General features: G+C 37.4%; 1 protein-coding gene across 1 annotated transcript in view; it reads left to right on the plus strand.

Annotated features, from left to right (window-relative positions):
* Positions 1 to 12,873, plus strand: part of LOC124787912 (WD repeat-containing protein 3) — a 144,460-nt gene that overhangs the window by 34,928 nt on the left and 96,659 nt on the right. The window contains exon 5 of the mRNA XM_047254898.1: positions 385 to 573. Coding sequence (XP_047110854.1) covers positions 385 to 573 — 189 coding nt within the window. The remainder of the gene's footprint in view (positions 1 to 384; positions 574 to 12,873) is intronic.

Below are 12,873 nucleotides of genomic sequence, written 5' to 3' on the forward strand. Positions count from 1 at the left end.
TGGTCAAAGCTGATTTGGATAAAATATATTTTTTGTGGTATGAGAATGTCATGATATAAAAAGAATGCTAGTTCTTTCCCAGACATCTATTGTACATTGATTTGGATGAAAGGAACTATTTATTGTTATGACACATCCTGGTAGTGATTGAAGATCTCCAGTATAATTCGGTTATTTATCATAAAGCAATAGAGACCGTCAGCTATCAGTAAAGTTAGTAAATACAGGCACTAGTAAACATTATTATAACTCAAACATTGATTTTCTTTTATATTTTTGGACTCTTTTTACACTTCTGTGCCATGCTTCCGAGTGTGTGAAGCTTCGTTAGTAAATTAAAGACATAAATAAACTCACTCTCTCTCTCTTTTTCTCACTCACTAGGTCTGGGGATTTGAATTGATGAAAGAAGATAAATACTTGGTAACTGGATGCAATGATAATGAACTGCGAGTGTGGAATATTACTTTCAGAGAAGTCCATGGTGACAATTCTGAAAATATTGACAATAATGTGAAACATTCCAATACAGAAGGTTTTCTTACTGGAGAAGACGTTGATAGTGATATGTTGGTGAGTCACAGTTATATTTAAGCTAGGAAGTATAAATTGATTGCACTAGTAATGTGTATAGTCTGAAGACTGATTAAAAGGAATATTTTTGAGAATTCAATCAGATTCCAAAATCGCATGTATTGCTACTCTCTCTCTCTCTCTCTCTCTCTCTCTCTCTCTCCCTCTCCCTCTCCCTCTCCCTCTCCCTCTCCCTCTCCCTCTCTGCTTTTTCATCAGTCCTCTGACTCGTTTGATGAGGCCTGCTACAAATATCTCTCCTGTGTCAGCCTCTTCATCCTAAAGTAGCACTTGCAGCCTACTTCCTCGGGCATTTATTGAATGTATTCCAGTAACTATCTTTCCTACAGTTTTTACCCTTTACAACTCTCTCTGATTCCAAGTGTTGTGTTTTCTGATTTCGAGGAGATCTTCCTCATTACTTATCATTCCACCTAATTTTGAACATCCTTCTGTAGCACCACATCTCAGAATAATTTGATTCTTTTTTTTCCAGTTTTTCCATATTCCATACCGCCGTACAATGCTGTGCTCCAAATGTACATTCTTAGAAATTTTTTACTCAGATTAAATCCTATCTTCGATAATGGCAGTGTTCTTTTGGCTAGGAGTGTCCTCTTTGTCTGTGTTAGTCTGCTTTCTGTGCCACACTTCCTTCATTTGTCAAGTTTTTTTTTTTGCTTCCAAGGTAGCAGAATACCTTAACTTTGTCTACAATATTATGAGAAGTTGCTACTCACCACATAACGGAGATGCTGAGTTGCAGATAGGCACAACAGAAAGACTCTCACAATTATAGCTAAATTAAATATTGAAATTTTGGAATTTAATTACCACCATATTTTTTAACTAGGCTTCTCTACTGGGATTGTCTGTTGGCAAGTAGAATTTTGGGACGTGATTTGCACCTAAAAGCTATCGGACTTCGTTTTGCAAAAGGTGAAATTTTAGATGCAGGTTCTACTTTGAAAGCAGACCAGTTGTATTCCACTGATTGGTACCATTAATATGTGGTCATTCACCAATAGACATCCCCGAACAAAGTAAGCCACATTTACTTATCAAATTTATAAAAAAACTGAGGAAAAAAGGTATGATTAGTCATAATGATAAACACAATGAAATTAAATAATTATTATTATGCAAAATGAGCACAAAAAACAGAATCTCTGTTTAACTGCAAGTGTACCGGACAATGGCTGATCAAGAAGAGAGAGAACAAAAAGTTATAGGTTTGCTTCATTTAACATTACATAGATGCTGTAATTTACAGAGAAGTTTTATTGTAATCGCAGTGTCTATTAAGGAGTGATAAAATCGTCTCAGTGCCACTGCATGAAAACACAGTCACAAAATCCACTAACACTTGTGGGAACATTACACAACCCCGTAAATTTTTAAAGGTTTTTAAAGTTGTAAAAAGTTTTAAAACTTTTCATCACTTCATTAAGTTTTAGTCTTTAGGTAGTCCTTTTTTTTTCATCATTTCATTCGTTTGAGCTGGAGCCTGTTTTAGCATTGCCAGGAATGTACTTTGTCTTCCCATTCGGGTGCGATCCTGCTGGAACCTGGCGAAACGACAGTAAGGCATAGGCATCCAATTCCTTTCTCATAGAATTTAAAAATGTTACACATTGACAAAATCAGATCATTTAGTACAATTAATCAGGATGAACAAATTACATCATTAGAAAAACATTAAGGTGGTAATTTTTAGGAATCATCGTATGGTTTTTCGTTCCAGAAATACGTGGGTTTTTTTGAAACAGTTTACAATAATCACTAAGTTGAACATTATTCATTCTTGCTCAATGGTTATAAAGGTGATGCATTGTAGGCGAAGTCAGTCGGGCTGCGGCATTCTCCGTTGCTGTGGTGTAGAGTGGTTACGACGGCGTGCTCGTGATGTTGACAAATCTGCATACGTGTGCACCATGGCGATCTGCGTTGTCTGCAAGAAGAATGCGGAGTTCTGGGCTGGTTGCGCTCGACATGATCCAGTCAGCTCAGGATACAGGGTTACATGAAACATCCATAGATTGGGGCCAGTAACACAATTTTTAATACACACTCCCTAAAGAGAATTTTATTTGTCGGTAGTTGTAATCACTTGCAACACTTAATTTACATCAGTTTGTTCGGTGATAGCTTTGGGTCTAATGTATGGTTTTTGTTCATGCATTTTACTGTCAGTTGACATCTGCACTGTTACTGCACTAACACATGCATGTTAGTTTCGGTTTCTGTACATTCATTAATGTCTGCAGAATACCGTACATTACACATGTTTGCAAAGTGTTTATCAAAGTTTTCGTTTCTTAAGCACTTAGCTTTGCATTGGCTTGTAGTAGTCACATGTGACGTCACATCCATAAAGTTCCAGTGCTACAGTTTGTTCCACAGTTTACGCATGATACATACTATCTGAGTTCCATGTAACAACAGTTCACTGTGTTCCACTTCAGTGGATCATCACATCGCTTCAATGCTGTCATCTGGGTGAGTAAACAAATTAAGTTCACTTGCCACTAAGAGTGCCGTCCAGTGGACATTTGTGCAACGTGTCTGTATTTATTTCACCAGGTGAAATTGTATTATCAGACGTATAATGTCTCTTGATCACACATATTTCTTTTTGCTCTTGTATAAAGAGTGCTCCCATGAAATGCAAATTTACGTGCACTACTTCACCATTGACAGTTCTGTTTGCCATTGACAACTTATTACTCTGAACATGTCTGTTCGTGTCATGTTACTTACAAATGTGCTCAAAGAAAAATCCCACAGCTTATGTACTCTGTTGTTGCTACCAACTGTATCATTTACATAGTGTTTATATTCTATAACTTTCTAACTTTTTCCTCTTACAGTTCTTCGCGACATTAATTTAGTTGTGTGGCTGTTTACAGTAGTGAACCCTAGCTTTACATCATTTTGTCATGTAATGCAAGTTTATTTATTATTACTGGAGCTAAAGACCTCACTGACTGTTTTTGCCTCACACAAACTGGTGTGTGCCGTTTAAATTAGTCGCGAGAATTAGTGCAGAATATGAATCCGCTTATGGCACAATGTTGCCATTTCACTTCTATCAGAATAAAATCTCAGTAGCTTTATCACTTCACTTTAAAACACGACCCACAGTGATTAGATTAGGTTAGGTTAGTTTTTCAATCCATAGATCCGTACTGAGGAGATCCTCGTGGATGTGGAACATGTCTCTTTTTTTTTTTTTTTTTTTAAAAAAAAAAAAAAAAAAAAAAAAAAGCTGAAATAACAGTACTAATAGTATGGATATATACAATACATCATTTGTTCCTATTAAAAAATTTGTCAATGGAGTAGAAGGAGTTGGCCACTAGTAAGTCTTTCAGGCTCCTTTTAAACTGATCTTTATTTGTAACTAAATTTTTTATGTTTTCCGGCAAATTATTGAAGATGAGTGTTCCTGAGTAGTGGACCCCTTTTTGAACTAAAGTAAGTGCTTTTAAGTCCTTGTGCAGATCATTTTTGTTCCTGGTAGTGTATGTATGAACTGAGCTGTTTGTTGGAAAAAGAGATATATTATTTAGGACAAATTTCATTAAGGAGTAAATATACTGAGAGGCAGTAGTTAGCATACCCAGTTCTTTGAAGAGGTTTCTACATGACGTCCATGAATTTACTCCACAAATAATACGTATTACATGCTTTTGGACTCTGAAAACTTTTGTTTGACTTGAAGAGTTACCCCAAAATATTATACCATATGACATTATGGAATGAAAGTAGGCAAAGTATGCAAGCTTTTTCATTTTTATGTCGCCTATGTCAGCTAACACTCGAATTGCAAATACAGATTTGTTAAGGCGTTTCTGCAGTTCTGTGGTGTGCTCCTCCCAACTGAATTTATTATCAAGTTGTAATCCCAGGAATTTAAGACTGTCAGCCTCTTCTATCTGCTCTTCTTCATACTTTATGCATATGCTGGGTGGAAACCTCTTACAGGTTCTGAATTGCATATAGTGAGTCTTTTCGAAGTTTAATGTCAGTGAGTTGGCTTTAAACCATTTATTAATATCCATGAAAATATCATTAGCAGATCTTTCTAGAACTACACTCGACATACTATTTATTGCAATACTTGTGTCATCTGCAAACAAAACAAACTCTGCTTCTGGCTGTGTAACTGATGAGAGATCATTAATGTACACAAGAAAAAGCAATGCCCCTAAGATGGATCCTTGTGGGACACCACATGTAATTTCTTCCCGTTGACTGATGACTTGATTCACTAGTTCCTTGCACTGACACCCTTTGTTTCCTGTTACCGAGGTATGACTTGAACCATTTTGCAGCACTACCCATGACACCATAGAATTCTAATTTATTTAAAAGGATGTTGTGGGTCACACAATCAAATGCCTTTGACAAATCACAGAAAACACCTGCTGCTTGTAATTTGTTATTTAACAAATTGAGTACATTTTCACTGTAGGTGTAAATAGCCTTCTCGATATCAGAACCCTTCAGAAATCCAAACTGTGTTCTTGATAATATGTTATTTGTGGTCAGATGGTTGAGAAGCCGCCTGTACATTACTTTTTCTAAAATTTTTGAGAATGCTGGCAAAAGTGAAATTGGTCTGTAGTTTGGTGGTATCTCTTTAACCCCTTTCTTGAATAGAGGCTTAACATCTGCATATTTTAGCCAGTCAGGAAATGTCCCAGTTATAATTGACTGGTTACATAAGTAACATAGAATTGTACTAAACTCACAAGAATACGCCTTAATTAACTTTGTTGATATTTCATCGTAAGCACTAGAATGCTTTGTTTTTAAATATTTTATTATGGAAGTTATTTCTTTTGGTGAAGTGAGTGACATATTCATGTACCTGAAGCTACTTGTAAAGCCTAGTTTCAGATATTCAGTAGCTTGCTGTTTATGTTTGCAAACTACATGCTAGGCATAAACAGAAAATTATTTTATAACACTAACCATTGCATCTGTACAAAACTTAAAATCTACTAATAGAAAACTTTATCATCTGTATGGCCTCTGCCTTACTTTCTTTACTTAGAATTGCATAGCAAAAGAAATGGAAAAATTGCATCCATGAAAATGTTACTAAGATTACATCAAAATAAGATTCTTGTTACTTCTCTCTTCATTATATTAATGAAATGAATTTACTTAAAAGAGTGTTTCTGAACTTCTTCTATTAATGTGAAAGTTTGTTGTTCAGCAGAAGGTTTACTTAAGATCTACTTATGCACATGAAGAAAATAAATTTGTCTTAAGACTACTATTTACACTGGCTTACGTACTAACATATTTACAAGTTCTCATAATATTTACGTACGTACATCCACTCTAGGAAATGTTTACTCAGTAAAATATTTCTTTATATCCTGTTGTAACATGCGACGGATTTCATTCAATACAGCTCCTATGTTGGCTCATGGGACAGTACAGGCAAAATGTTTCGTGTGGCTTTACTTGCATTATATACCCATATCCTTTAATTATACTGGTCTTTTCATCAAAAACACACACACACATATATATAATCAGTTCGTTTTGTTGTACAGTGTTTAAATAAACTGATTCATAAATTTTGCTTCATATTTCCTGTTTGACTGTACATCAAATTCCTGTTGACTGGGCTGTGTTTGATCTGGCAACATAGGAAATTGATTGTCACATAAAATTACCTCTGGTTTTACGTATTAGATTTGGACTTCTTGACATAACTTACTGTGAACCGGCTTCTTTTTAATGAGTGGTAGGGCTATCCCCTTCCCATTCACTTTTAATACATATTTGCCACAAGAAATGTCAATTACTACATCTCTTTCTTGTAAGAAATCTACTCCCCATATGCAGCACACAAACCAGAAATGTGCTCTCTGTAGTTCCATTACCTGCCTTAACTAATACATGAGTCTGCATATGTACTCCCTTTGACTTATTTCCAAATGCACCCATGATCCTGCAATTGTGTACCAGCAGCATATATGGTGTCTGAAGTTCACAAATATTATTATAGAATTCTAAAGCCATACAATTTGTAGCTGGGCCTGTGTCAACAGTAACTCCGGTTGGTATCTCACCTACTACTGCGTGAAATGAAGCTTGGAGTGTTTCCTTTTCTGTTAGTTTATACAAATGGTTTTCTTTGCAAAGATCATCACTCAGATTTTTTTCCTGATTGCTGTTGTTGTGGTCTTCAGTCCTGAGACTGGTTTGATGCAGCTCTCCATGCTACTCTATCCTGTGCAAGCTTTTTCATCTCCCAGTACTTACTGCAACCTACATCCTTCTGAATCTGCTTAGTGTATTCATCTCTTGGTCTCCCTCTACGATTTTTACCCTCCACGCTGCCCTCCAATGCTAAATTTGTGATCCCTTGATGCCTCAGAACATGTCCTACCAACCGATCCCTTCTTCTAGTCAAGTTGTGCCACAAACTTCTCTTCTCCCCAATCCTATTCAACACCACCTCATTAGTTATGTGGTCTACCCATCTAATATTCAGCATTCTTCTATAGCACGACATTTCGATAGCTTCTATTCTCTTCTTGTCTAAACTATTTATCGTCCTTGTTTCACTTCCATACATGGCTACACTCCATACAAATACTTTCAAAAACGACTTCCTGACATTTAAATCAATACTCGATGTGAACAAATTTCTCTTCTTCAGAAACGCTTTCCTTGCCATTGCCAGTCTACATTTTATATCCTCTCTACTTCGACCATCATCAGTTATTTTGCTCCCCAAATAGCAAAACTCCTTTACTACTTTAAGTGTCTCATTTCCTAATCTAATACCCTCAACATCACCCGACTTAATTCGACTACATTCCATTATCCTCGTTTTGCTTTTGTTGATGTTCATCTTATACCCTCACTTCAAGACACTATCCATTCCGTTCAGCTGCTCTTCCAAGTCCTTTGCTGTCTCTGACAGAATTGCAATGTCATTGGCGAACCTCAAAGTTTTTATTTCTTCTCCATGGATTTTAATTCCGACTCCGAATTTTTCTTTTGTTTCCTTTACTGCTTGCTCAATATACAGATTGAATAACATCGGGGAGAGGCTACAACCCTGTCTCACTCCCTTCCCAACCACTGCTTCCCTTTCATGCCCCTCAACTCTTATAACCGCCATTTGGTTTCTATACAAATTGTAAACAGCCTTTCGCTCCCTATATTTTACCCCTGACACCTTCAGAATTTGAAAGAGAGTATTCCAGTCAACATTGTCAAAAGCTTTCTCTAAGTCTACAAATGCTAGAATCGTAGGTTTGCCTTTCCTTAATCTAGCTTCTAAGATAAGCCATAGGGTCAGTATTGCCTCACGTGTTCCAATATTTCTACGGAATCCAAACTGATCTTCCCCAAGGTCGGCTTCTACTAGCTTTTCCATTCGTCTGTAAGGAATTCGCGTTACTATTTTGCAGCCATGACTTATTAAACTGATAGTTCGGTAATTTTCACATCTGTCAACACCTGCTTTCTTTGGGATTGGAATTATTATATTCTTCTTGAAGTCTGAGGGTATTTCGCCTGTCTCATACATCTTGTTCACCAGATGGTAGAGTTTTGTCAGGACTGGCTCTCCCAAGGCTGTCAGTAGTTCTAATGGAATGTTGTCTACTCCCGGGCCCTTGTTTCGACTCAAGTCTTTCAGTGCTGTGTCAAACTCTTCACGCAGTATCGTATCTCCCATTTCATCTTCATCTACATCCTCTTCCATTTCCAGAATATTGACCTCAAGTACATTGCCCTTGTATAGGCCCTCTATATACTCCCTCCACCTTTCTGCTTTCCCTTCTTTGCTTAGAACTGGGTTGCCATCTGAGCTCTTGATATTCATACAAGTGGTTCTCTTTTCTCCAAAGGTCTCTTTAATTTTCCTGTAGGCAGTATCTATCTTACCCCTAGTGAGATAACCCTCTACATCCTTACATTTGTCCTCTAGCCATCCCTGCTTAGCCATTCTGCACTTCCTGTCGATCTCGTTTTTGAGACGTTTGTATTCCTTTTTGCCTGCTTCATTTACTGCATTTTTATATTTCCTCCTTTCATCAGTTAAGTTCAATATTTCTTCTGTTACCCAAGGATTTCTACTATCCCTCGTCTTTTTACCTACTTGATCCTCTGCTGCCTTCACTACTTCATCCCTCAAAGCTACCCATTCTTCTTTTACTGTATTTCTTTCCCCCATTCCTGTCAGTCGTTCCCTAATGCTCTCCCTGAAGCTCTCTATAACCTCTGGTTCTTTCAGTTTATCCAGGTTCCATCTCCTCAAATTCCCACCTTTTTGCAGTTTCTTCAATTTTAATCTACAGTTCATAACCGTAGATTGTGGTCAGAGTCCACATCTGCCCCTGGAAATGTCTTACAATTTAAAACCTGGTTCCTAAATCTCTGTCTTACCATTATATAATCTATCTGATACCTTCTAGTATCTCCAGGATTCTTCCATGTATACAACCTTCTTTTATGATTCTTGAACCAAGTGTTAGCTATGATTAAGTTATGCTCTGTGCAAAATTCTACCAGGTGGCTTCCTCTTTCATTTCTTACCCCCAGTCCATATTCACCTATTATGTTTCCTTCTCTCCCTTTTCCTACTACCGAATTCCAGTCACCCATGACTATTAAATTTTCGTCTCCCTTCACTATCTGAATAATTTCTTTTATTTCATCATCTGCAGAGCTAATTGGCATATAAACTTGTACTACTGTAGTAGGCGTGCGCTTCGTGTCTATCTTGGCCACAATAATGCGTTCACTATGCTGTTTGTAGTAGCTTACCCGCATTCCTATTTTTTTATTTATTATTAAACCTACTCCTGAATTACCCCTATTTGACTTTGTATTTATAACCCTGTACTCGCCTGACCAAAAGTCTTGTTCCTCCTGCCACCGAACTTCACTAATTCCCACTATATCTAACTTTAACCTATCCATTTCCCTTTTTAAATTTTTTAACCTACCTGCCCGATTAAGGGATCTGACATTCCGCGCTCCGATCCGTAGAACGCCAGTTTTCTTTCTCCTGATAATGACATCCTCTTGAGTAGTCCCCGCCCGGAGGTCTGTATGGGGGACTATTTTACCTCCGGAATATTTTACCCAAGAGGACTCCATCATCATTTAACCATACGGTAGAGCTGCATGCCGTCGGGAAAAATTATGGTTGTAGTTTCCCCTTGCTTTCAACCGTTCGCAGTACCAGCACAGCAAGGCCATTTTGGTTAGTGTTACAAGCCCAGATCAGTCCATTATCCAGACTGTTGCCCCTGCAACTACTGAAAAGGCTGCTGCCCCTCTTCAGGAACCACACGTTTGTCTGGCCTCTCAACAGATACCCCTCTGTTGTGGTTGCACCTACGGTACGGCTATCTGTATGGCTGAGGCACGCAAGCCTCCCCATCAACGGCAAGGTCCATGGTTCATGGGGGGGGGGGTTTCCTGATTATGTCTTATTAAATACAGGCTTTTACGACATTTGGCCCCTGCTTCTTCCACGACCGCCATATGCGGTCTGTATGAGGTCGCATTTAGTTTATAACGCCTTTGTAGTGCTGGGCATAGTGTTGCCCACCACCTCTATTATTCTTACTGGTGGCTGTTGCCTCCAGTTGTGTTCAGTGGCACTGTTCGGTGGTGCGGGAGCGCCAGCTGATTGTGTATTGGTTCCTGTGTTAGGATGCCAATTACTGTTTGACTGCTGTGTTATTGGTTGTCAGTGGTTTGGTTGATTATTGTTGTTACTATTGTAATTAGTGTACCCTGGATGATACCTGTTGTCTTGCCTATGCCACTTATTAAAAGGAGGAGTATTTCTTCCATCCCATGGTCCTAGGTTATTATTACTATTGTAAGATTAAGGCAAACTATTCCCATTTTTGTTACTATTAGCATTTTTATTGATATTGATAATAGTTATTACAGTTGTTACTCGATACTTGAGCATTACTGCCCCCCCCCCCCCCCCCCCCCTTCCCCGTTCAATTTTGCTTCTTCATGCAACAGGTCAATAGAATTAAGCATTGAAATGAAAAGTTCTACACCTGAATCTGTACATGAAGTGGTTTTTCTTTTATTGATACTGGTAATTTTGATTTTAAAAGCCATAGACTTCTTGTTTGAGCATTGGTTCATCCCAGTATTTCATCTTATTTATATACTTCTCAAAATATTTACGCAGTGTACCTACTTTACTATTGTACATCTCAGGATTATATCCCTCATGCCTTAAATGTTCTTGTGTTTTTGCTGGCGAATATTTATTTAGAAAAGTGTTCTCGAATTCCTCATAAGTATGGCAATAATCTATTACTCCATTTGCCCATAAGGCTCCATCACTTTGATTATGGGTAGTGACAAATTGTATTTTCTGTTTACCGTTCCACGACTTTGGTAGTATACTATGGAAGCTTTTGATAAAAGTGACAGGGTGTGATGTTTTGCGATCAGGTGTAAAACTTTGGAACTGTCTGTATTTTAGTAAACTCTCTTCCACAAGTATATTAGAAAGAGAACTGGCCGCCCCCTGTTCACAAGGTAGGTGAACGGGTTGCGGACTGGGCTTTGTTGCTGAACAGCTGTTTGGTGTTGCTGCTCGAGATGTCACAGTCTGCGCCTCTGGCAAATTATTGACACGTAAATCAGCCTCGCCTGTTGCGTTTTTTATCGCTGCCAGCTCTCTTTGTAACGTGTGTACTTCCTGTGTAAGTGTCTGTTTCCATTCAGAAACATGTTCGGTGTTTTCACCTAACATGTTTGCTGCAGACAAAGCTTTGTTTGTCGCTTTCTTTACGACTACAGGCAGTTCGTTCCGTAAACATTCTTGAAATTGGTTGTCTTTCACATTCAGCCAGTTTATAAAGTCAATGGTAAATTGATTGCCTTTCTCTACAAATTTCCCTTCTACAGATTTCTCCTGTTCGATAGCGAGTGCCTGTACCTGTGTAGTTATTTGCTGCATAGCATTTTGTAATGTACTGCATTAACTTGTGCGACCTGTTTGGTTACATCATTGACAGCTTTGGGCAAATGCTTGTATGTTTTTCGCATGTCGTCAAATTCATCACTAATATTTTAGAAGTTAGTGTCAGTTTTACTAAATTTTCCATCAAGGTCATCGCAGATTTTTGTGGCAACATTTTCTTGTATCTGATGGGCTATGGCATTCAAATTTTTGTTTACTAATGTTGTTATATTATTTTGAATTTCAGTGGCTGAAGTTTGAAGTTTTCTATTTAAACTGTCAGTCTGATTTTGAAGTTTTGCGTCTAAACTGTCAGTCACATTTTGAAGTTTTGCATCTAAACAGTTAGTTACATTTTGTAGTTTTGCATCTAAACTAACACTCCTACTAGTTTTGATTTCAGTGGCTGCAGTTTGCAGTTTTGCATCTAAACTGTCTGTTACTTTTTCTTCTATAAAGTATGCATTTTGTTCCTGAAGAGAGCAATGTAAACCTTGCATCTGTTCTCTGAAAAATGTGAACAGTTCCGCAAAATTAGTAGGTACTGATTCACTCTGGGTGAGTTCTTCAGTATATTCTGCCTTAGGTGCATTTTCACCTGCCAACAATTCATTATTTTGTGTTTCTTGACTTGCCATATTTTGTTCGGCACTGTCTACATCTGATTCTGCTCCGGGCAGTGTAGCCATTTTAAAGTTTCTACTGCCTTTGCTCATGAATTTAAAAAATAAACCTGACTGAATTTAATAAAATTGACCATTAATTCTCTTCAATTTATGCACGGCAAATGTTATTTAGTAAGAATTACTGTTAATGTCTAACAATTTACAATAAAACAATCAAGCATCGATTCTCAGTCGTTCTAGAAAGTTGCCATCTTGCCAACATTAAGTTTTGCAAAATTCACAAAAAAAATTTGCAAACTATTGTGAGCAATGTTTTTTAGAATTTAACACTCCCTAACTGACTTTTGTGCATCAGAACAAAGGAAAACAGTAATGTCCTTACCTTGTTTCTTACTGCGCTTCAGCAACCTCTTGACTCGTGGATTTTTCTTTTAAGGATCATGCTCCACGTCTCATATTACCCAGCTTGTTGACACTGTCTCGTATCTCATTACAGTGGTTTTTCATGTAACAGAAATATACAATTATTTTTTAGATACCAAATTTACAATAATGCATATACATACATATATAAGTCCTGCACTAAGGGAGCCATTTTTATGGTGGCGGTTTTTCTTTTATTTTAATTTTATTATTATTATTTTTTTTATCTTTTTGAAATTAAATATTGAAATTTTGGAATTT

Source organism: Schistocerca piceifrons, chromosome 3 (genome assembly GCF_021461385.2).
Source record: "Schistocerca piceifrons isolate TAMUIC-IGC-003096 chromosome 3, iqSchPice1.1, whole genome shotgun sequence".
In the NCBI taxonomy this organism is placed as follows: domain Eukaryota; kingdom Metazoa; phylum Arthropoda; class Insecta; order Orthoptera; family Acrididae; genus Schistocerca; species Schistocerca piceifrons.